Source organism: Sceloporus occidentalis, unplaced genomic scaffold (assembly GCF_023333645.1).
Source record: "Sceloporus occidentalis isolate IW3139 unplaced genomic scaffold, rSceOcc1.0.p SCAF_2, whole genome shotgun sequence".
NCBI classification, from domain to species: Eukaryota; Metazoa; Chordata; class Lepidosauria; order Squamata; family Phrynosomatidae; genus Sceloporus; species Sceloporus occidentalis.
The window spans coordinates 84,137,769-84,159,883 of record NW_028316982.1 but is presented as its reverse complement, the minus strand read 5'-3'; the positions used below and the strand labels follow the sequence as shown (position 1 = coordinate 84,159,883).

The 22,115-nt window shown below is 39.6% G+C and overlaps 1 protein-coding gene across 6 annotated transcripts in view; it reads right to left on the bottom strand.

Annotated features, from left to right (window-relative positions):
- MGMT (O-6-methylguanine-DNA methyltransferase) overlaps positions 1-21,706 on the bottom strand; it is a 257,446-nt gene extending 235,740 nt beyond the window's left edge. Inside the window, exons 1-2 of one of the 6 annotated variants that reach the window (XM_089510153.1) lie at positions 21,482-21,706; positions 44-91 (exon numbers count right to left, since the gene is read on the bottom strand). In XM_089510153.1, coding sequence (XP_089366279.1) covers positions 44-91; positions 21,482-21,484 — 51 coding nt within the window. In that variant the 5' untranslated portion in view covers positions 21,485-21,706. The remainder of the gene's footprint in view (positions 1-43; positions 92-21,481) is intronic. The other 5 variants (XM_089510155.1, XM_089510154.1, XM_089510148.1 and 2 more) reach the window with 5 other exon arrangements.
- Positions 21,707-22,115: the final 409 nt, after the last annotated feature.

Genomic DNA, 22,115 nt, shown 5'->3' with positions numbered 1-22,115 from the left:
TCACTCCCTCCCCCCCATACACACACACAAAAATACAACTTACTTTTTGATGCAGTATTGATGCCATGTTAAACCCCAAAAGCAGCTTAGCCTACAAACATGGAAAAAGTGAAACTTGTTAGGAAAAGAAATATACAAAAACATACATTTAATGAAAGCAGCTAACAGAGATGACAGTGAGCTGTTTTATTCTCTTATAATATGAAATTACACACACACACACACAAAAAGGTCTGTATATTTTAAGCATGTTTATTATAAAGCAGTGGATGGGAAATTTTCTTGTCTTATGAACAAACAGGAATTTTGAAGTTCACAAGGTCATCTATCATCTGTAATGAGTCATAATCAACAGATGACATTATGAGGACTTCTCTCATCACTTTCCCTGTAAAATATGGACCCACAGGATAAAAGAATAGCTTGAGATACATCCGAAAGCCTGCAAAAATATTGCTTAAAATATATTGTGCATGAACCACTAAATGCTGGGCTTCTTCTTCCTTATCCATATTTGTTTCCTTCCTTAGTTTAAACAAGACGTGCAGTATATATACTGAGATACAAGGAACTATGTAAAAAGAAAAACAAACGTGAAGCTGAAGTGCTAAGAGGTTTTTCTATAAAGCTACATGGCTTTCACATAAATCTAGATGCTAAGATTTTTTTTCAACTGAAAACAACTGAGGATTTAATTTTGAAATCTTAATCATATTTCCATGTCATCTAAGAATGTGAAATATATGAAGTAATTTCATAGTAGGAACATGTTGGATAAAGTTACAGTGTACTTTATAACTCACTCACTTATAATTTTTAACCACCAAGTTGTTCTTCAAAACTCAGCATGAACTGTATTTACTTTCTACTAAGGATAAATGGACATTTATCAAGTGACGTAGTGTAAAAGCATATCTGGGAATCATAGAATCATGGATATGTAAGAGACTGCAAGGCCCATCCAGTCCAACCCCCTGCCATGCAGGAACTCTCAATCAAAGCATCCCCAACAAAGACCTCCAAAGCATCCCCAACAAAGACCTCAATCAAAGCATCCTTAAACAAAGACCTCCAAGGAAGGAGACTCCACCACTCTCCAAGGAAATAGGTAACTTTTTACCGGGAAAGCAGATTATCTAAATTGCCCATGCAGATAATAGTAAATATTTTACTACTCCTTTTCTTTTTTAGATTTCTGATCAGGCACAGAAATATGATTTTATTCTCCACATTGCAAGCAATACAGGTGGATGTAACCAATGCACCATAAAAGTTACTATTTGGGACTCCAACCCAGTCATTTCAATAGAATGTTCCTCCTGCGTCAAAGCAAGTGATATAACCATGTCCTAAAAGGCTGATCTAGCAAGGCCAGTGAGAGCCAAGAAAACAAAAGCACGTGTAAAAACCAAACAAAAAAACACCCTTATCCAAAAACACTAATGTGTCTAACCAAGGCTCTCATAGTGGTGGATCATTCCCTTTCAGCATGCAGTTTTGGTAACATAAAATATCCTCCACCCCACAAAAAATAATCTGTACAAGGTTTCTCAATAATTAGAATTACAAAGCTTAGTTTCATTTTGTTTGCTGGAGGTCTTTCTTTGCTAAGTCAGACATGTGTATAGGGAGTATTCTCAGATCTTAATTAGAGGGGTGGGGATGTTGAAGTCTTAACAAGAAGTGGACTTCTCCCAAGTGTTTTAGTTAAATGTGTGTTAAAAATAAAGAGCTTTGAGCAGCTTGAATAGAAATTATATCCCCTTTCAATCATGCTAACCCAATTTAGTACAGGTAGCAAAACCAGCCAAGACCTAGATTTCAAAGATAAATTGGGATGGAGGGAGGAACATCACTTTCAAAATTGATTGAACTTTTTGTTTTGATTGTTTAATGAAGCATGTTTTGTAAGAACAGAAATTATTTTAGTAATAAAACTGCAATATTTGTTTTCTTTTAATTCCAATTCATTTCAATTTCTATACCCAAGAAGTGTTGTTGTCATACAACCATAGCTCTACATTTTTTCCAATTTTACTTGTTTTCCTAAAAACGTCTTTATTAATTTTTAAGTCTCCATATCACCTGATGTACTGTTTTAAAGTGGTATTAAGTTAAAGGTGAAGGTATCAAGTATGTACCATTTGCCTTTGAGAGCGAACGAACATCCAGAATGGTGTTATATAACATTTGAAAGAGGTCAAAACTCTAGCACCCCACATTACGATCAATAATTCTTTGGCTCTGCAACATAACAAATTGATCAGCATTTCTTTCTCTTTTCCTCAACACATACTCTTCTTTGGATTCCCCCCCCCCCCCCCACATGCCACTGAGGGAAAAAAAGAAGATAAAATATTACAGCGGAAGTGAGAAACAATTTCAATGCGAAATCTAATTGTCCTCATTCCCAATAAGCAGCCTATTATAGTTGATAGTTGAATAACTTTCTTATACTATTTTTTCTTTTAAAAATGCAAGGACATATAAACATAAAAATGTAAACAATCTATAACATCTCAAAACTACACATTATTTCAAGGCACGTGATTCGGGGAAGGGAGGTGGAATTAATTGTCATTATGCTATTTAAACACTGCCCAGCTTTCAAGATATTGCATGCTTTGTATTTTGTTATGTTGTTCGAATGAAGGCCTCAAATTCTTATTTATCAAAGGAGAACTTTTAAATGACCCTGTTTCCCCAGCCCTTTGCCCAAAAGAAATTTAAGCTTCTCTTAGGAAACAAATTCAAAATTCCCCCTGCCCTAACACAGCACTTAAAGGCAGTTGGTAGAAAACGGGAATATCAGAGGTCAAATGCTAAATCTCCAGTGAAGAGGTGGACTCAAGGAAAGATGTTTTTGCCTTTCAGCCCTCCTGACTAATCGAAGAGAAAATCTGATTTTGAATATCATTAAGATCCAGTTGCTTTCCTACTTTCCCACAGGGGACGAACATATTCTGGAGGGAGCAGGTGCTTCTAGATGAATGCAGACAGGGCCAGTTACCAGTGAGGTATAGGAAAAGGTATTTTCAAGTAAGGTTAGGAGCATTTATTTTTAAAGTGGAGCCATTGTCCAATAATAAATAAAAATAATAAATATCTGTGAACTTCCAGTCAGTTTGGTACAAGTTATGAGAAACAGCTGAACATTTCAATTTCCTTCTATAGGATAAACAGTTTGCTTCTCTTTTTAAGTTATTCAGACATTAAACTCAAGTGTGGCATGCAGAAACATGGGAGAAAATGGTTTTAACCTCTCTCTAGTTGTATCTTAGAAAGTCATCTCCAGGTTCAATACACTGCAACCCTGTTTTACTATACGGTACATGTAATAACTGGTTTAGCTATGGCAGTGATCTGTTTGAGAGTAGACAGGTAAGAAAACCATCAATATAACCACAATCCAAGTTTATGCTCCAACTAGAGGCAGAAGGTAAATAAATTGAAAGAGTCTATGCTGGAAGCCAGGAGGAAACTGATCATACATCAGAACAGTGCTTGTTAATCATAGGTGATTGGAATGCAAAATTACAAAACAGAGCAGAATGAAAGATTGTAGGAAAAGTTGGTCTTTAATCAAAAATTAAGCAAAAGACCCACTGACTGAATTTTGTAAGATCCACAGTTTGTTCATTGCAAACGCATTCTTCAAGCAGCCCAAGAAGCAACTGTATACATGGAAATGACCCGATCGCCAATACAGAAATCAAAGTCTACATAATAAGAAGCAAAAAGACAGAGAATCTATTTTCTCTCAGTAAAAACCAGACCAGAAGTAGATTGTGGCACAGACCATGAACTACTAATAACAAAATTAGAATAAAGCTAAAGAAAAAGACAAAGGGCTGGTACAGACGGGCACTTTGCGCTGGCCTGGGCCCGAAAGTAGGGCTAGGTAGGGCTCAGTGTTTACATGCTAAAAGCCCTACTATCTGTGCCTGTGTACCATCTTGGCACGTGCCCGTCCATACAGGGCACGCCATGATGACACATGGGCGTCAGAGTGCCCAAACAGCACCCTGTGCAAGAGGCATCACCATGGCGCACGAGTGCCATAATGGTGCCCCTTCCAAGAAGCTGCTTTCAGCAGTTTCTTTTTGCTCCCAAGAGGGAGCAGATCGTTGCTGCAGCATCTGGTTGCCATGGCAATGATCGGGGGCAAAAAAAGGAGGCTGCAGGCCACCCGTCTGTTGAGCCCCAAAACCAACCATCATGCCAAGATACAACCTGAAGAACATCCCTGTAACATTGAAAGATTATGTGAAAAATAGATTTGCACTATTGATCAGGAGCCAGAAAAACTCTGGACAGAAGCCAGGGACATTGACAGGGAAGAATGCAAAATGACACTATCAATAGCCAAAAAGAAAGAAAAGTTTAAATGGATGACAGAAGACACTTTTCAAGCAGTTAAGGGCAGACAAGAAGCAAAAGTAAAAGGTGACAGGTATTGACTCAGAACTCTGAATGCAACAGTTCAACAACTTATGCACATAGACAAGGAGAACTACTATAATAATCAGTGCTGAGAAACAGAACATAACAATAAAAAAGAAAGAACAAGAAACCTCTTCCACAAGATCTGAGAAATCAAAGTGAAATTTAAACCAAGAGTGGAGGTGCTCTACAACCAGCAAGAAAAGGTGCCCACTGAGCTCCGCTCAGCCACCTCCCTGGCCCAGTTCAAAAAGGGGCTGAAGACCTTTTTATTTAAACAAGCTTTCCCTGACGCAAGCCCCAACTAATGTATGTATGTTGTATGTATATGGTTTTTTATGAATGCTGTACACCGCCCTGGTTTTATAGAAGGGTGGTATATAAATAATTTTTTTATTATTTTATTATTATTAAAATGTATTGCAGATAGATATTCTCAACCAAGGAAGCAATGATCCTGAATCTGCAAGACCTTAGCAGCACTCCTGATGATAGGATGGACTTGGTGGTCTCTCATTCATGGGATCACCGTACATTGAAGTCAACTTGACAGCAGTTAACAACAACAAGATGCACAGATGACTGGAATGAGATGCAAGTTAGCTTTCAAATACTCTATTACAGCTTCTGTCATCTCTGGCCATTGGCAATGCTAGCTCAAACTGATGAGAGCAGGAGACCAGCAGTATTTACAGAGGCACACATGGCTCACCCATGAGTTATATATACTATTATCAAGCTTAGTTTGCCAAGTGCCTTGGGTGTTCACACAACACCACCGACATAGATTATAGATATATTAATAGACTTTGGTGAGCTCCCAGGTTGCCATAAGTACCAAGAAAGTTCAAAAGAAAAAAAACTATGGAGGGGCAAGGAAGTTGCCCAAATAGTTTCAGTGAAACCCAAGCAGGTTTCATTAGACACAATGTGTGGTCATTGTGTGGTCCAATGGAATAGAATACTATGGGGAGAGGAAATGGAATATCCTGGAATAAAGTACATATGGAATATTGAATATTTTCTTGCAGGATCCACTTGTCTCTGTAAATGAATAATTTGCCACTATTGTTCTGGTTTGTAAGCACAGGGAAAAGAAATTTATGAGCACTGTATCTTATACCCACCCCTGAATATGGGCTTGAGGACATTCTGAAAACAGAAAAAAGGAATCTTGGTTTCAGAAAACTGATACCATCGCTCTGTGAGGAGTCATAATTTCTCCTCAGCCATTTGGTTGGCATGAAATGTCATGGATGCTTTAACAATTCACACAGCCAGACACAGCTCCAAGAGCTGTGCTGTTATTTGGCAAGCTGACTGAGGCCAAGCACATTCTCTGCTTGGTAGATCAAGGAATTGTGTTGGAATATGTTCCAAAGCAAGCTACGGCTCTGCTTTCACAGCTGGACATTAGAAGTGCCTTAGCTTGCCACTAAGAGAGATCCCAGCATGAGAGAAAAAGCAGTAAATACGCCTGAAATCAGAATACACTTTCATCCTTGAAAAGAAATATTTAAAAGACATTTTTAAAAACGCACATTTAAAATGTTGCATTAAAAAGTGTACTGTACTTCTACCTTGCTCATCACAGATTTCCACAATACAGGTATCTGCACAGATTCTGCTTCCAAGTTTTGCTTCATACTTTCATCTGATGGCCCACTGTTCAGGACTTCAAATTTCAAAAGACAGGGAGATACACAGGGATTCCCACCTCCTGCTATGAAAAGGTAAAATAAACATTCCAACCTAGGCACTGTTTTCCTGAAAACCTCCAGAAGGTGAGTCTATAGTTTCTCTAAATTTCTCATTCCACTGCTGAACTATTATTACTTATCTTACAAATGTTTATCCTAAACGATGCTTGCCAGTCATTTAATCCCACTGCTTCTAGTCCTGTCGTCTTTGGACATGGTGAGAATTCCCTTCTCTTCCTTGTGAAAGTACTTAAATATCTGAAAAAATATTCCATCAAAAAGATAAGAACACATAGAATTCTAGATAGCAGAGAACACAAGCTTTTTAAAATTATTACAACAAGTTTTCAGAAACCACGATATTTGACCACAATAAAGTTAGCATATCACAATGAAAATGAAACATATCATAGTTGAAACACAATTTAAATACACACACACATTTATATAAACATGACTCTGTTTTTATACACAAACACACACACACATCATACATACTTGACTATAAGTCAACCTCATGTATAAATCATGGGCAGGTTTTGGGGCCAAAATTATAGATTTTGATTTGACCCATGGATAGGTCAAGTGTAAAACCTAGGGGCATGTAACAAAAGATCTAAAGTATGAAGCAAAGGAAAGCAATGCCAAAGAACTTACAAAATTCCAGCAGACATATCTTTTTATGCTCACACTAAGGCTGGATGGATGACAGAATAGAAAGGAATCAGTGCTTGCAGGACAGATTATGCTCTTGCTTTTCACCAAGGAATTGTTCCCTTTTTATAATACAGTCTGCCCTTGGCTTACATGGGGGATCTGTTCCGGACACACACACACACACACACACACACACACACACACCGTGTAAGCCAAGGTTGTCAAGTTGTGTCTGATCATAGGGAGGTGTGTGTGTCCGGAACAGATCCCCCATGAATGGGGCTCGTGCATGCGGCGGCACGCGCACGCCACAGGTGCGCGCCCTGTTCATCCGAATGAGACACGCCGTCCTGCATGCCCCACACGCCTTTCACCATATGCTGAAAGCCGCATATAGCACACCCACATAGTTAAAATACAGGACTTACATTGACCCATGGATAAGTCAATCCAGGTTTTGGGGGAGGGTCAATTTTTTGACTAAAATTTCTAGACTTATACATGAGTATATACAAAATACACACACACACACACACACACACACACACACACACACACACAGACTCTGTTCACTGCAAGATTGGCAGGTTGGCAGTTCGAGACCCGGGTGCGATCTGATGCGGTGAGCTCCCATTAGTAGTACCAGCTTCTGCCAACTTGACAGTTCGAAATCATGCAAATTCAAGTAGATAAATAGGTATCACTTCGGTAGGAAGGTAAACAGCATTCTGTGCAATCATGCTGGCCACGTGATAACAGAGTAGTTTCTAACAATGCTGGCTCTTTGGCTTAGTAATGGAGATGAACACCTCCCTATGATCAGACACAACTTGACAACCTTGTCAATGGGGAATATCTTTACCTTTACTATATATAAACATAGATATTATGCAATAATATATTTCTGCATTGGCAGGAAAGCCCTGATACCGAATACTTCGTGCTATGTGACTTTAGCATTCTAATAAAAGCTATTATTACATCAATCCAGACTATGAATAAAATTCCATACGAAAACATTTAAAGTACATTAGATTTTTTGGTCAAGATGAAAAGACTAAAAAAAACCCAAGCAATCTATTCTAATTGGGTTCCCATGGTAACTGTACAATTGGGTTTTTCAATGTAACATCCCAAAAGCCCAATGCACACTTGTAAAATATACTTCAAACAGCCTGAATTGTTTTTACATTACAGCACTCCCAGGAAGATCAATTACTATACATCTCCACCCTAACTATTAGTGGCAGGAGATGTTAACACTATTGGCCATATTAACATATGTCATGTAAAAACCACCACATATAGCCATAATTATTTAAATACTAAGCTGCACACTTTTAGATACCTCAAATATGTTTTTATATGAAAAGACAGCACTGGTTGGTCATGTTTACCAAAGGTAAGAAATCAAACCCAAATATATGCCAAGCAATTTTGCCTTTTATATTGATTTCAAGGATAAACAGAATCAATCATTAATAATTACATTATAAAATGACCCTAAGGGTTAATCATATTCTTAGAGACTCTCACTATGGAATTATCAACAACCACTAAATGGAGATAACTGAAAAGAATTCAAATCCACATTTTAAATATTAATGACACAATATAAAACAAAGTATATCCACTAACAGAAGACTGTTTTATTTGCTATAATTATAGCCGCAATCTTCTCATCCTTAGTATTCAAGAACATTCCTGCCATCTAGCTCTGATTTCAGAGAGCAAGAGCTTAAGCAGCAATCCATAACCAACACATATTTGCAGTTACTTCAATTATGTACATTCTATAAAGTGCCTTTTCCTACAAAAACCCTATTTCCACCTTACTTTTTATACTAGAGCAGCTTAGCAGCAGGTAAAGCCACAATATTTTACTAATTCTGCTGCATGAAAAGGAGATGTTCTCTTACCAAGCTCTAAGAAACAGGGAAATAAAAGGGATTAGTCATAAGTAAGTTTGCACATTAGCATCTTTACAGTGGGATACTTATTCAGTAGGTTAGTACTTGGATGTGAGACCCCCAATTAATACTAGGTTGCTGTTGCTGTTAACTGCCATCAAGTTAACGTTGGCTTACAGCAAGCCTATAAATGAGATACCCAAGACCCCCTATCATCTACCACCCTGCCCAGGTGTTGCAGGCTCAAAAAAGTTGTTTTCTTGATTGAGGCTATCCATCTGAAATGCAGTCTTCCTCTTTTCCTACTGCCTTCCATATCTCCTGATTTACCTGGCATATACTGCTGAAATGGGCATTAACCTCTGAATCCACTTGGACATTTACCAATAGTTAGATTCAAGCTGATTTCATTAGAAGTTGCTCAAAAACACAGTGCACCTATCCTAAAAGACAGCAGATTTATCAGTGACTCTACACATCATTTTTGTTCCCTAGCTGTCAAACATCAAGTGCTTTGTGATGAACAAAATCTATTCTTCATTGTTCTGATGGTGGCAGCACCTGAGCCTGGATACTACAGTTCATCCAATGCATCATGACATCCATCAGAAATCCTGGCCAATAGCAATAGATCAATGTAAGCCTTCAGCTCAATATCAAGGGGCTTCCACACTTTTTGACTTTAAAAGGATTTCTCTTATTTCAGGCCCTGAATATATGCTGTTCCTCTCTGTACATTTTGTATATTATGTAGTAAAGAATGCTACATGATATAAGTTTCTAGCAAAGTTTTCTAGTACTCTTATGTTTGTTATATCCTTCTTCGGCCCTGGGAATTCCCAAATCATGTCTTTGGCTGACCCACAATGAATTGTCTGCATCACATCCTTCTATTCTAGCCTCTCATGACATCAGTATTTCTGCTTGATCTTTCCTAGTCAGGATCAAGTGTTTGTGGATATGTTTCTTCCTACCTCATGTTTCAACAACAAAACAGCATGGATTTTTCTTCCAGTGCATTGCATTGCATGAAAAAAGAACCATATCAGTGGCAAAATACAACAGATTTGTTACCACTATTGTGGACCAGCTATTTATCATTCTTAAAAAAAACACTTGGCATGACAGGTGGCTGAAACTCACTCTTGATAAGAAACTTTTGTAAAATGCTTGGAGACCTAGTTTTGTGTGGACTCTGGGATGCTGAAATCTTCCATTTAGCAGGAACTTGCTAATTTATAGAACAGTTCTTTCAATATTGATCCAATACCCAATTTACATTGGAGGCCTTGTTCTGATCCTGAGATGTTGCATTTGGCAGGAATTCACTAAATTTATTGAAGACTAAATATATTAAAGAGTTATTTTAATATTGACCCAATAGCAGAGTCAAATCCCTCACAGCATCTTTGCACATTGCAAAGACATGGGCCACATGGGAGAATATTTCCTAATTTCCTACTTTCACTAGCAACAAGCAAGATAGAGTCATGGGCAGTCCTGACCTGATGACTGTGTTTCAGTGTAAAATAATACAGGTAAGGTTATAGCAGGTGGATAGGTCTATCCAAACTTATTGTGCAAGTAAAGTGCACAGCTGGGCTACAGGACAATATTCATTATTTCTCCTTTATTGACAAATGAAACCATAATAAAACTGTGGAGTTGTATTTCCTTCATGTGATATTTGACAGTATTTGGTAATGATGAAATAATAGGTGGTTAATTTACAGTATCTTTAAAAGCCTCTTGCACTGACTTTAAATATTATTTCAACTACTTAGACATTCACTACAATTTTTTGGTATTTGGGAAGACTCAATGGCTCTGACACACATACCATTAAGATTTTAATTACTTAGATTTCACTGAAGCATCCAATGAAATCCACAAGGGAAAAAGGGGGCACAAGTCTCAAAAAGATTGGGGGTGGTCTTTAATATTTGACTCTGTTGTTGCATGCCTTCAAGTCCCAACTTATGGCAACCCTAAGGAAAACCTATCATAGGCTTTTTAAAAGCAAATTTCCTCAGAGGGGATTTGCCATTGCCATCCTCTGAGGCTGAGAGAGTGTGACTTGCCTAACGTCAGCCAGTGGTTTCCATGGCCAGGCATTTTAACCTCTCATAAATCTCTGGCTCTCGGAAGTCTGTATTTACCTTACTATGTGAAATCTTCAATTGGACTACCTGCACTGAGAGAAAATGAGGATAGATAATCCTAGGCTTTAAAAAGTAAAGAAAACTTTTACCAGAAAGGCTGTCTCCACAGTCATGAAAGCAAGTAGGAAACATGGCACCATCTCCTCCAGCCAGTGACAATAGCCAGGAAATTACAGATCACTGAATTATGTGAATTTGTCACTACTGACAACAACAACGAGGAGTGGTACTATTTATTAAACTATGTGCTAAAATGATCATGATATAATTTTTTTTTTTTTGGGGGGGGGCTTCTCCATAACTTTTCCACACACTGAAAAAAGTTATTCAAGAACTACTAGAGCAGTACATTGCTGCTGAATGTGCTTAGTACTGATGTGCTGATGTCACTGCTTGCATTTTACAATGATTGATCTAAGCCACATTAAGTCAACCTACATACCATTACAATGGCAACTGATTAGTCAGCACCATGATTTACAAAATAGCAGTCATTAATTCCTGTAAGAACTGGTTGAAATAAGAGAGTATGTACACTCCCTGCACAATGAACAAGATGCAACCTGAGCAATGCAATATTTTTTTCGTCTCCAAGAGTGAGAAAATTGATATTTTCTTTAGGCCTTCTGTCTTGATGAATTCCTTCATTTATCGTTTTAAATACAGTTGGCCCTTAGTATCCACAGGGTTTGGTTCCAGGTCTCTCCCCCCCCCACCCCATGAATACCAAAATCTGTGGCTGCTCAAGTCCCATTGAATACAATGGGGTAGTAAAATGGTGTCCCTTTATATAAAATGGCAAAATCCAGTTTTACTTTTAGGTTATTATTTTCAATCCGTGGATACTTGGAACTATGAACAAAGAATCTGTGGATACAGAGCGCTAACTGTATAAACTGATATTTAAATACACTAACTTCTGAAATACTACCATTTATATTTTGATGCCAGTAGTTTTCATGGGGTACCGGAGAAAATTCACTACACTTACATTTTACCTTATGACATATGGTGTTTATTAGGTAAAAAATCTAATGTGTTTCAGCCTATGAATATTCTCAAGGCTGAAGTCCCTTGAAAAGGCCTTCAGAGTAACTATACAATGAAACACACTTTCTAACTGCTAAAGACCAAGCTTCTAAATTCTCTCTAATCTTCAGAAGTACTTTTAGCTTTGGAGGATCCTCTTGTGAACTTCCTAGGAAACGTAACTGCAAGCCTGCACCATATTTACTGCACGTATTTTAAAAGAAATGGAATGCAATTTTGGACGCCATTATCTCCCACATAATTCTCATTCATGTGGCACCTGAAAACCCATTATAGTTAAAAACTTTGCAAGAAGAAAAATAACTAAGAAACATTGCTAGTCACTCCACCACTTTTATAGATACTACCCTTCAAAAAATTAGACCTGTTGTCCTGAATTTCTGCTACATTCTCTTTGCCAGTCCAGATATCTTAAGAACACTCAGAGAACTACAGAACTGCACAATTTGTCAATAAAGTAAGCTTATTTTGAACTACTGTCCATATGACTCAATTTGTCAGTAAAAACTGCCACCAGCGCTGTGCTTGCAGAAAAATGTCCATAAATGCATTATTGCGACTGGCAGATCGATGTCTATAATAAAAACAAATAGATTTAACAAGTGCTTGCTTTTACGAGTTGTGCTATTGGTAGAGCGTGCATTCAGTTTCACCCTTCGACTTCTGGGAATGGGCAATACAGACTGCATTGGATAGTCTGCTGACTACACAAGTGTTACAAACAGGAAATTATTCTAACATGGGAAATCTTTAAAAGTACATGATGCATTCACAAATACACGGTTCAGAATTTATACCGATTACACATCTATGATACAGTTTGTTCGATTGGTTTCTTCAGAACATGCAAATGTATCATTCTTAATGGACAGCAAGTTCTTTCCAGCAAGAAGCAGAAAGTCAGTATAAAACAACTGCATCATGACCAGAATGGCTCACTACTCTTGAAAATGGCACAGAGAAAAAAAACAGTATTTTGTTCCCACAAGACTATGATTCATCTCTGATCTAATTGAGAGAAACCACCACTGTATAACCTGAGTTTTTAACATTCAACATGTGCATTAGGGTGTCATCTTTTACGTTAGTAGTCTCCAGAGAGGTATAAGGAGTAGTTTTATATTGTTCTGAGAGAACAACATTCTTAACTGTACAGTAACATACACAGTAATGTTAAAAATAACTATTTCCACAGAACTATATAATTCATTTACAATAGAATCATATGCATGCCCCTGTATGTGCATTGTGTCCCTCCAAGTCTTTTCTGACTTATGGCAACCATAAAGTAAATCATGGGGTTTTCTTGGCAAGATTTATTCAGAGGAGATTTGTCACTGCCTTCCCCTCAAGCTGAGAGCATGTGACTTGGCCAGGGTCATCCAGTGGGTTTCCTGTTCAAGCTGGGAATCGAACTATGGTCCCCAGAGTCATAATCCAACACTCAAACCACTATGCCACAGAGATAAATTCTGTGGCAAATTCCACTTAAAAAAATAGCATTTACTTCCACATAGCTACCTTAGGTCAAACACATTTATTATATTTCTGTCCTTTGGAGCTTGAGATTACTGTGATTCCAAAGTTTGTGCTTTCAATTGAATACTAGATGAGTCTGCATCAATAATGTTTTTAAACACTCTACCCAAAGCATCCTAATGAACAAGCTTCCTAATGCCTTTCCAGGTCAGGCCCGGGTGTTTTGTGTTTAAGCAATCCCTGATAGCCTTCCCAGTGGGCATGAGCTTCTCCTTCAGGCTACTATCGCTTTAGTGATGCCATTAACTGATTCTCTACATACGTTAAGCATTAAACAGTGGTGACAAGTTAATTACGGAGTTATCAGGAGATAAAGTAGCCACAGAAACATAAGTTACAGTACAACTACTACTGCTGCTTCCTATAGAGCATCTGTGCAGTTGCTGCATAAGTGGTGTAATTAACTTGTCATGGATCATTCAGGCTGCAGATAAAAAGTTGTTGATGCTGGTAAGTACACCTATTCACACTCGTAAGCTATGCTAAAATATGTATCTGTTCTGAAAGATGGAATCTGTGCAAAGGTGCAGTGTTTTTAACAAACCAAACCTTCAGAACTTTTGGCTACTAGATGAAGGCAATGCATAATCATAGAATATTGCTTTGGAAAAATCCATCTTTGGTTTTGAAACTTTACTAAGAACAGGCAAAATAAATAAATTAATTAAGATATCAGTATTATTAAAACAGAGAAAATTATGTTTTTCTCCTCAAAGTCTTTATGCATCAAGAAAATATAAAGAAACCATTAAAAGAAAAGGATACCAAGACCAGGAATTACAATGAAAAGATACTGTACATTCTCTTACGTAACAGAAAATATCACCTAAAAAACCACCCCCCCCCCATTTACATTTTTACAGGGGGGGGGGGAAAGACTGCAGGAAACATTTTTTAATGTCCCTCCTTCCTTCTCACTGTATATTAAGACTGAATTTCTAAGCAAGCTCACAAAAACTGGTGTCAAGATAGGTTATGTTATACATATCCAACCAGCCACATGAAGACTTACAGCAGGTAAAAACAAACCAAAAATACATGCTAAATACAGGTTGAGTCTCCCTTACTCAAAATGCTTCGGGCCAGAAGTGTTCCGGATTTTTTAAAAATAGATTTTGGAATATTTGCATATACATAGTGAAATATCTTGGTGGTGGGACCCAAGTGTAACACTAAATTTCTTTATAGTTCATATGTACCATATACACATATGTGTGAAGGTAATTTTATACAAAAACAATAATACATTTGTACATGAAACAAAGATTGTATACACTGAACCATCAGCCAACAAAAGTGTCACTACTTCAGCCATCCATGAAAAAAAATGGATTTTAGAGCATCGAGACTGTCGATTTTTGGATGAAGGATACACAAGTTGTATAAGATAAGGATTAGTGTAAGAGAGCAGACAAAGGGACCAAATCTTCTACTGATGAAGGCCACATATCTGACCGCAGACTTGGCATAATTATGAATTTTGTGCCTATAGTGACCGATTGCCCTAGGGTGCCTTCATGCAGAGTTCCTTCTCACACATGGAGGCAATGGAAGGAATATGACCACTAGTCATGCCAGGGCTCAGCTAGTCTGCATGGCTGAGGGGGGATTCAAACCCTGATCTCCAGGATCCTAGTCCAATGCTCAAACCACTACAACGCACTGGCTTTCTCCCTAAGTACACACCCCAGAATACACTACAATGTTCCAAAGGATTCTGAGGTATACCTAAATCACAATTAAACATGTTCAGTCACAAGAGGTCAAAAATCTGTCAGACAACCAAACTTCAGGGATGACTAGTACTTTGCTAGTACTCTGCAGTGACCTGCTCCTATTGCTCCTGTTGTTGCCTCTTCTTCTTTTTTTTTAGAACATGAGGAAGATAAGCCAATTTTAGCTTCAAACTCTTCACTGCAGAAACAAAGTATAGCTTACGAAAGTAGAAAGGATGGCAAACGTCAGAAATTTGGATTTTGGTTTCCATGTACGTGTGTGTGTGTGTGTGTGTGTGTAATTTACATGTATTGGATGGGGTCCTAATGTTTAGAAAGGAGTCTGCATATAAGAGTAACCAAATAACTCCATGTGCCACCTCCCATAGAAACTGCTCCATATCTAGTACTTGATCTTTGATAGGAAAGAAGCACCATGGCAATGGTAGGCAAAAGATGATGGGAGGGTTCATTTCCTTTCACCTGAAGAAACCTTGTCATTTGAAAAACCAGGAAGCTCTGCCGTGTGTGTGGGCAGGGCAGATATGGAACAAAAATTATGCCACAGCTGTCTTGTCTATCAAATATGAATTTGTTTCATTTATCACTTTCTGAACTCCTGCAGAAAATATAATGGCTGTTACAAATCCATGTTAATACTGGTAACTGTATCAGTTAGCAGTATTTACTTTTCTGTTCTAAATAAAGTAGATATATAACTATGGCGGGATACATACCGCCATATAGTACGTCTTCTATACGTACTAGGGTTAAGAAGGGGCGGTGCTTCCGCACCCCCCTAACCCTAGTACGTATAGAATACGTACAAGATGGCGGCGCCCCTTCCACATGGGCGCCGCCATCTTTACGTACTGGACGCACAGCGTCCAGACGTGTCGCGCCGCTTCTGACGTAGCGAGCGCGCCCCTGGCGCCTCGCTACGTCGCAAACGCGACCGTAAAAGAAGCTCCATTTTGGAGCTTCTTTTTTCGGTCCGCGCGGGAGTCGGGCCGTCTGAAGGCTCCGGCTCCCCCGCGGACCTACTGGCGGCGGCGGCAGACCGCCGCAAAGCGGCGGTCTGTACCCCGCCTATGTAAAGTTTAGGGAGACAGGTGAATACTAATACACCAAATAATGGTAATCGCTTTAAACTGTATCATCATTATTACTATGCAATTATGACAAATTGTACAGATATGTCATGAAAAGCATGTGTTTTAGGGGCAACTAGTCTTCATGAAAAGAAACAATTCTGGAAAGGTAGAATTGATTACAAAATATTTGCGGGGAGGAGGCAGGTTGAAGAGGGGTCCACAAAACTTACTAGGCTAAAAGGAAAGGGAGACACACACACACACTCTCTCTCATATTTGTTTTCTAAGCCACCCTACTGGGCCCTTTTTATTAAGAAGTCAACTTTCAGAGACAATCTTTAAATACAGCTCTCCTTTTGAGGGTTCCATCTTCTGAATGCCCCAGCCTGACACTGCCTTCCTCCACCAGAGAAATGCACAGCATGTTACAAAATCACCAACTCCAGCAGAGCTAAGAAGGAAAAACAAACAAGCTGAAAACCAACAGGAAGTATGCCTGGGAAAGGAAAGGAGGGGTGGGCTTGAAGTAAAACCAAATACTCTTTAAGGGCACAGTTTTCCAGCCCGTTTCAAACAGAAAATGTGGAAAACTGAGCAAAATTCGGGCATTTGGAAAAGGGGTGCTTAACAAAACCATTTCTATTTTGAAAGCAAAACAGCTGTGTAGGTAGGGGGCAACTAAACAGTAAAAGGGCAAGCCTTTCTTCCCTGTAACACAGAATGAAGAGATCATCTCACCCAACCAGCAAGCCTCCTGAAATCTTTTGGGGGTTATTCAGACAGTAGGTGTAAATAATCCCTGTAGAACATGGGTTGAATCTTTTGTTTCCATGAATTTCAAATGCACCCAATTAAAGGGGGGGGGGTGCCAAAAAAGCTGCACAGCCATGGGCTTTTGTTTGTTTGCTTGCTTGCTTTTTAGTTTTCCTGCAAGACCTGCATTGTTGGCTGTGTGAATAACTGATGCAGATAGATCCAGGATAAACCGGGATAAAACTCTGTATGTCTTGATCTTCTTTTATATACATCCACATCATTTACTCCATCTTTATCCGCAGTGCTGACACGTACGAGCAACACAACTTGTAGAGATACGCAGAGATGCAGTTCTGATAAAATAAATAGTGTGAACAACAAATCGGGAATGTATGGATGAGATTATTCACATAGTTGTATTGCAAAACATGTAAATAACCCCTTATTCTTGAGTTCTAAATGGGGTATTAGAAAACTTGCAAACAAGCAATGGTGGTAGCTCACCTTTCTGAGCTACAGTGCTGTTGTATGGAGGCAGAAAGAGATGAGAAGCAACCTCTTCCACAAAAGTGAACTTCTCTTTCACATAGTTTCACTTCCTCAGCTGTTCAACATAACAGTATGTATGAAGCAGCAATCTTGTCCTCTTTTACTCACTTTTCTCCTCCCTCTGGTTGGTGGGGATTGTGCCCAGCTGCCTCAGTCCTCCACACAACTGAATTAATAGCAAAGAGATTCCACCTCAACATTAGGAAGAACTTCCTCACAGTAAAAACTGTTTGACAGTGGAACACACTCTCTCCAAATGTGGTGGACTCTCCTTCTATAGAGGTTTTTAAACAGAGGCTAGATCAGGGGTCGGCAACCTGCGGCCCGCGGGCCGGATCCGGCCCGCCAAGGCCTTCCTGTCGGCCCCTGCGCAGTCCTGCCGCCGATTGCCGCTGATTTCCCCCATTTTTGCGCCGCTGCGGCCGCCATTTTGTTTTTCAAAATGGCGGCCGAAGTCTCGCGTGACCTCAGGATGGCAAAGGTCACGCGAGACTTCGGCCGCCATTTTGAAAAACAAAATGGCGGCGCCCATTAGGAGGCCTGGTGCAGCTCCTGGAGCACTCCAACAGTGGTGCATGCTTTCTCCCTTCTATTCTGAATTGCATTTTAGTAGTAACTTGTTAGTATTATTATTATTTATTTGCCCTTGGTGGTCTCTTTGCAAAAACTACTCCAAGCTCCTTGTGCTTCTCTGGGTTGAGACAGTGGTGCATGCTTTCTCCCTTCTATTCTGAATTGCATTTTAGTAGTAACTTGTTAGTATTATTATTATTTATTTGCCCTTGGTGGTCTCTTTGCAAAAACTACTCCAAGCTCCTTGTGCTTCTCTGGGTTGAGACAGTGGTGCATGCTTTCTCCCTTCTATTCTGAATTGCATTTTAGTAGTAACTTGTTAGTATTATTATTATTTATTTGCCCTTGGTGGTCTCTTTGCAAAAACTCCTTTCAGCTCCTTGTGCTTCTCTGGGTTGAGACAGTGGTGCATGCTTTCTCCCTTCTATTCTGAATTGCATTTTAGTAGTAACTTGTTAGTATTATTATTATTTATTTGCCCTTGGTGGTCTCTTTGCAAAAACTACTCCAAGCTCCTTATGCTTCTCTGGGTTGAGACAGTGGTGCATGCTTTCTCCCTTCTATTCTGAATTGCATTTTAGTAGTAACTTGTTAGTATTATTATTATTTATTTGCCCTTGGTGGTCTCTTTGCAAAAACTCCTTTCAGCTCCTTGTGCTTCTCTGGGTTGAGACAGTGGTGCATGCTTTCTCCCTTCTATTCTGAATTGCATTTTAGTAGTAACTTGTTAGTATTATTATTATTTATTTGCCCTTGGTGGTCTCTTTGCAAAAACTCCTTTCAGCTCCTTGTGCTTTTCTGGGTTGAGACAGTGGTGCATGCTTTCTCCCTTCTATTCTGAATTGCATTTTAGCAGTTTCCATGCTAGTAACCGTTAGTATTATTATTATTATTATTATCACTCCAGGGGCGGAGCATGCGGCCCCACCCCTGGAGGGTGGAAGCTCCACCCCCAGCACGTGGCCCCACCCCCGGAGGGTGGAAGCTCCACCCCACTGCTTCGGCCCCCCAGTTGTCCGAGGGACAGCAACCCGGCCCCCGGCTCAAAAAGGTTGCCTACCCCTGGGCTAGATGGTCATCTGTTGGGGATGCTTTCATTGTGTATTTCTGCACGACAGCAAGTTGGACTGGATGCCCCTTGTGTAAGATTTTCATACCAGTGCTTGCTGTGGGGTAATTGCTGATAAAACTCCAGTATAACGTCAGGGAAGCACCCGTGTACGAAAGCCTGATGCGCTTCTCACATGGCAGGGAATTATCCCCTCAGCTCTAGCGTCCTTGAATTGTTCACAGAGCAGCAATTTCCTATGAATGCAAAGTTTCCCTGCCATTTGAGAAGTGTGTCAGGCTTTCACACATGCACGCTTACTTGGTGCTTTACCCGCATTTTACCAGCGCTTACCCCATGGTAAGTGCTGGTATGAAAATCTTACACAAGGGGCATCCAGTCCAACCCAAAGTGAGGTTCTTGGTAATGCATGCCAGTTGTAATGGTGTGAGGTACAAGCTATGCACAACTTTAAGGGTGGTTTCTTCCAGGGCAAATGAATTGGATTTATTTGGGGAAGTGCTCCAAATTTTAAGCCACTCTGAATCTGTCATTTGAATATTTAAGTCCACCTCCCACTCCATTTTATGTAGCAGCCCACAGTCAAAAGTCTCATCTAGCATCCACTTATATATTTTTGTGACTTTACCTTTATTGCAGAAATTTGCATTTATACATATGCCTTCGAACAAGATAAGTAAGTGAGGAAATTCCTACCTCCTAACAATCAGAGCTAAAAAAGATGCAATTTGATTTAGTTGCATCCAAGAGGGCTTGAAGGGGGAAAGGGCCTCGATCAGCAATTCTCTGGACCTGGGTCTACCATCTCTCACCATAACCCCACCCACCCCTGCTGTACCATGGATGGAAACAAACCCACCTGTCAGGCACTGCAAACAGGGGATGGGAAACAAATTGGTGAAGGGACTGGAGCAAGAATATGTCTCCACTTTTTACAGGTCATGAGAGTATGATATAAATATGGATTTTTATTTCTACAGACTGCCCTCCCCAGTGAAGGTGAAAAAATGCACTGAGCTCTCCAAGGGAGGCCAGATCTAGCTCCAAGGCAGTCCATAAAGGTCTGTCTTTTTGATGAAAAAATTGAGTGACATTATTGATCTGGAAGGCATAGAAATAAAATTTCAATTCAGGTAACCTAGGCCACCATTAGTAAAGCTACATAGTGACCCAGGTCCAAAATGCACTGCAGAAATAATCCAGTTTGAGACTGCTTTAACTGTCCTGGTTCAACGCTAGGGAATCTTGGAAACTAGTTTGGGGGGGCATTTAGCCTTCTCTGTCAGAGAGCACTAGTGCCACAACAAACTACAGTTCCCAGTATTCCACAACATGAAGCCATGGCAGGTAAAGCAGAGTCAAACTGGATTATTTCTGAGGAAGTAGCCCAAAAGCAGCAAACAAAGCCTTCTTTGCTGGCTCACCCATCCTTTCATGCTGGGTGGGTCATCCTTGCCAAAAGGCAGCAAATAATTCATTTGCAAACCTCCAGGAGACTTCAGCATATTTTTACTTGATATCCAGCTTTTCTTCTTTTACACTGTTATTTCAAATCATGCCTTACACAAGCTGCCTGCAGTCCAACATAAAGACTTTCCCATCCATATTTTTGAACACCAGAGACAAAGCAGGGAGATGGAATTTAAATTAGAAGTGAACCTTTTTTACAATTTTATTAACTTGGTCTATGCAATTGTAACAAAACCAACTCATAACTTTCACTAATCGGCTGCTGCCCTACTGCAGAATCAATGCAGTTTGACACTGTTTTAACTGTTATGGCTCCAACCTGTGAAATCATGGGATTCGGAGTTTGGTGAGGTATTTAGCCTGGTCTGTCGGAGAGCTCTGCTGTCTCACCAAACTATAAATCCCAGGATTCTGTAGAATGTAGGCATGGTATTTATACAAACTGAAGAGAAACCATGGTATTTAAAGTATCAAACTGTATTAATTTTTCAGCGTGGCAGTGGCCTCGAATAATTCTCTTCAAAGCATGCTTACCAACAAATGTAGGTGAACAGGCCCGGGAGAGAGGTAGTATTGGAGGAAGCATAGTGGTTTCAGCATTGGACTACAACTCCAAAGATCTGGATTCAAATCCACACTCAGCCATGGAAACCCACTGTGTGATCTTTGATGAGTCACACTCTGTCTCAGAAAACCTTTTCATAGGTTAGTCACGCAGTTAAAGCAGTGTCAAACTGCATCAATTCTGCAGCCTGGTAGTGCTATCCACAGACTGTTTGAATGATCCAACTTACCATCTTTTCCTTTTACAAGCCTTTTCTCCCTTCTAATAAGAGAAAACAACCTTTCTTCCCCAGCCTATAAAAAGGCCTTGAATCAGGGTTCACCTGCAAGCTGAGGAAAAGCTGTTTTAAGAAGAGAAGAAAGAATGAAAGTATTGCTTGGGACCAGATTTAGGGTTAAAAATGAGGGAGGATCAGGAGGTGGAGCAAACCAGAGGAGCTGCTCTCTTAAAGGGCAAAGAAACAAGTCAGGGCATGTTTTCTGGTCAGCAGGTAGAGTCCAAGCATGCCTCCTGGATAAGAAAATTGCAAAAGTATAAACCAGCAGGAGAAGAAGAAAATGCAAAGAGTGTCTCCTAGGGATTAGAAGAGGAAGCCTAAATTATCCACATTTCTAGAATTCTACTGGGGGGGGGGGGGGGCACCTCCAGAACATACACAGACAGCCCTCCTTATGAACAGATTTTTATCCATGACTTGAAAATATTCCAAAAAAGTATAAATTTAAAATAGCAAACCTTGATTTTCCATTGTATATAAGGGACACAATTTTACTGTGCCATTGTATTTAATGGGACTTGAGCATCCATGGATTTTGTTATCCACAGGGGTTCCTGGAACCAAACCACAGCAGATAACATAGGGA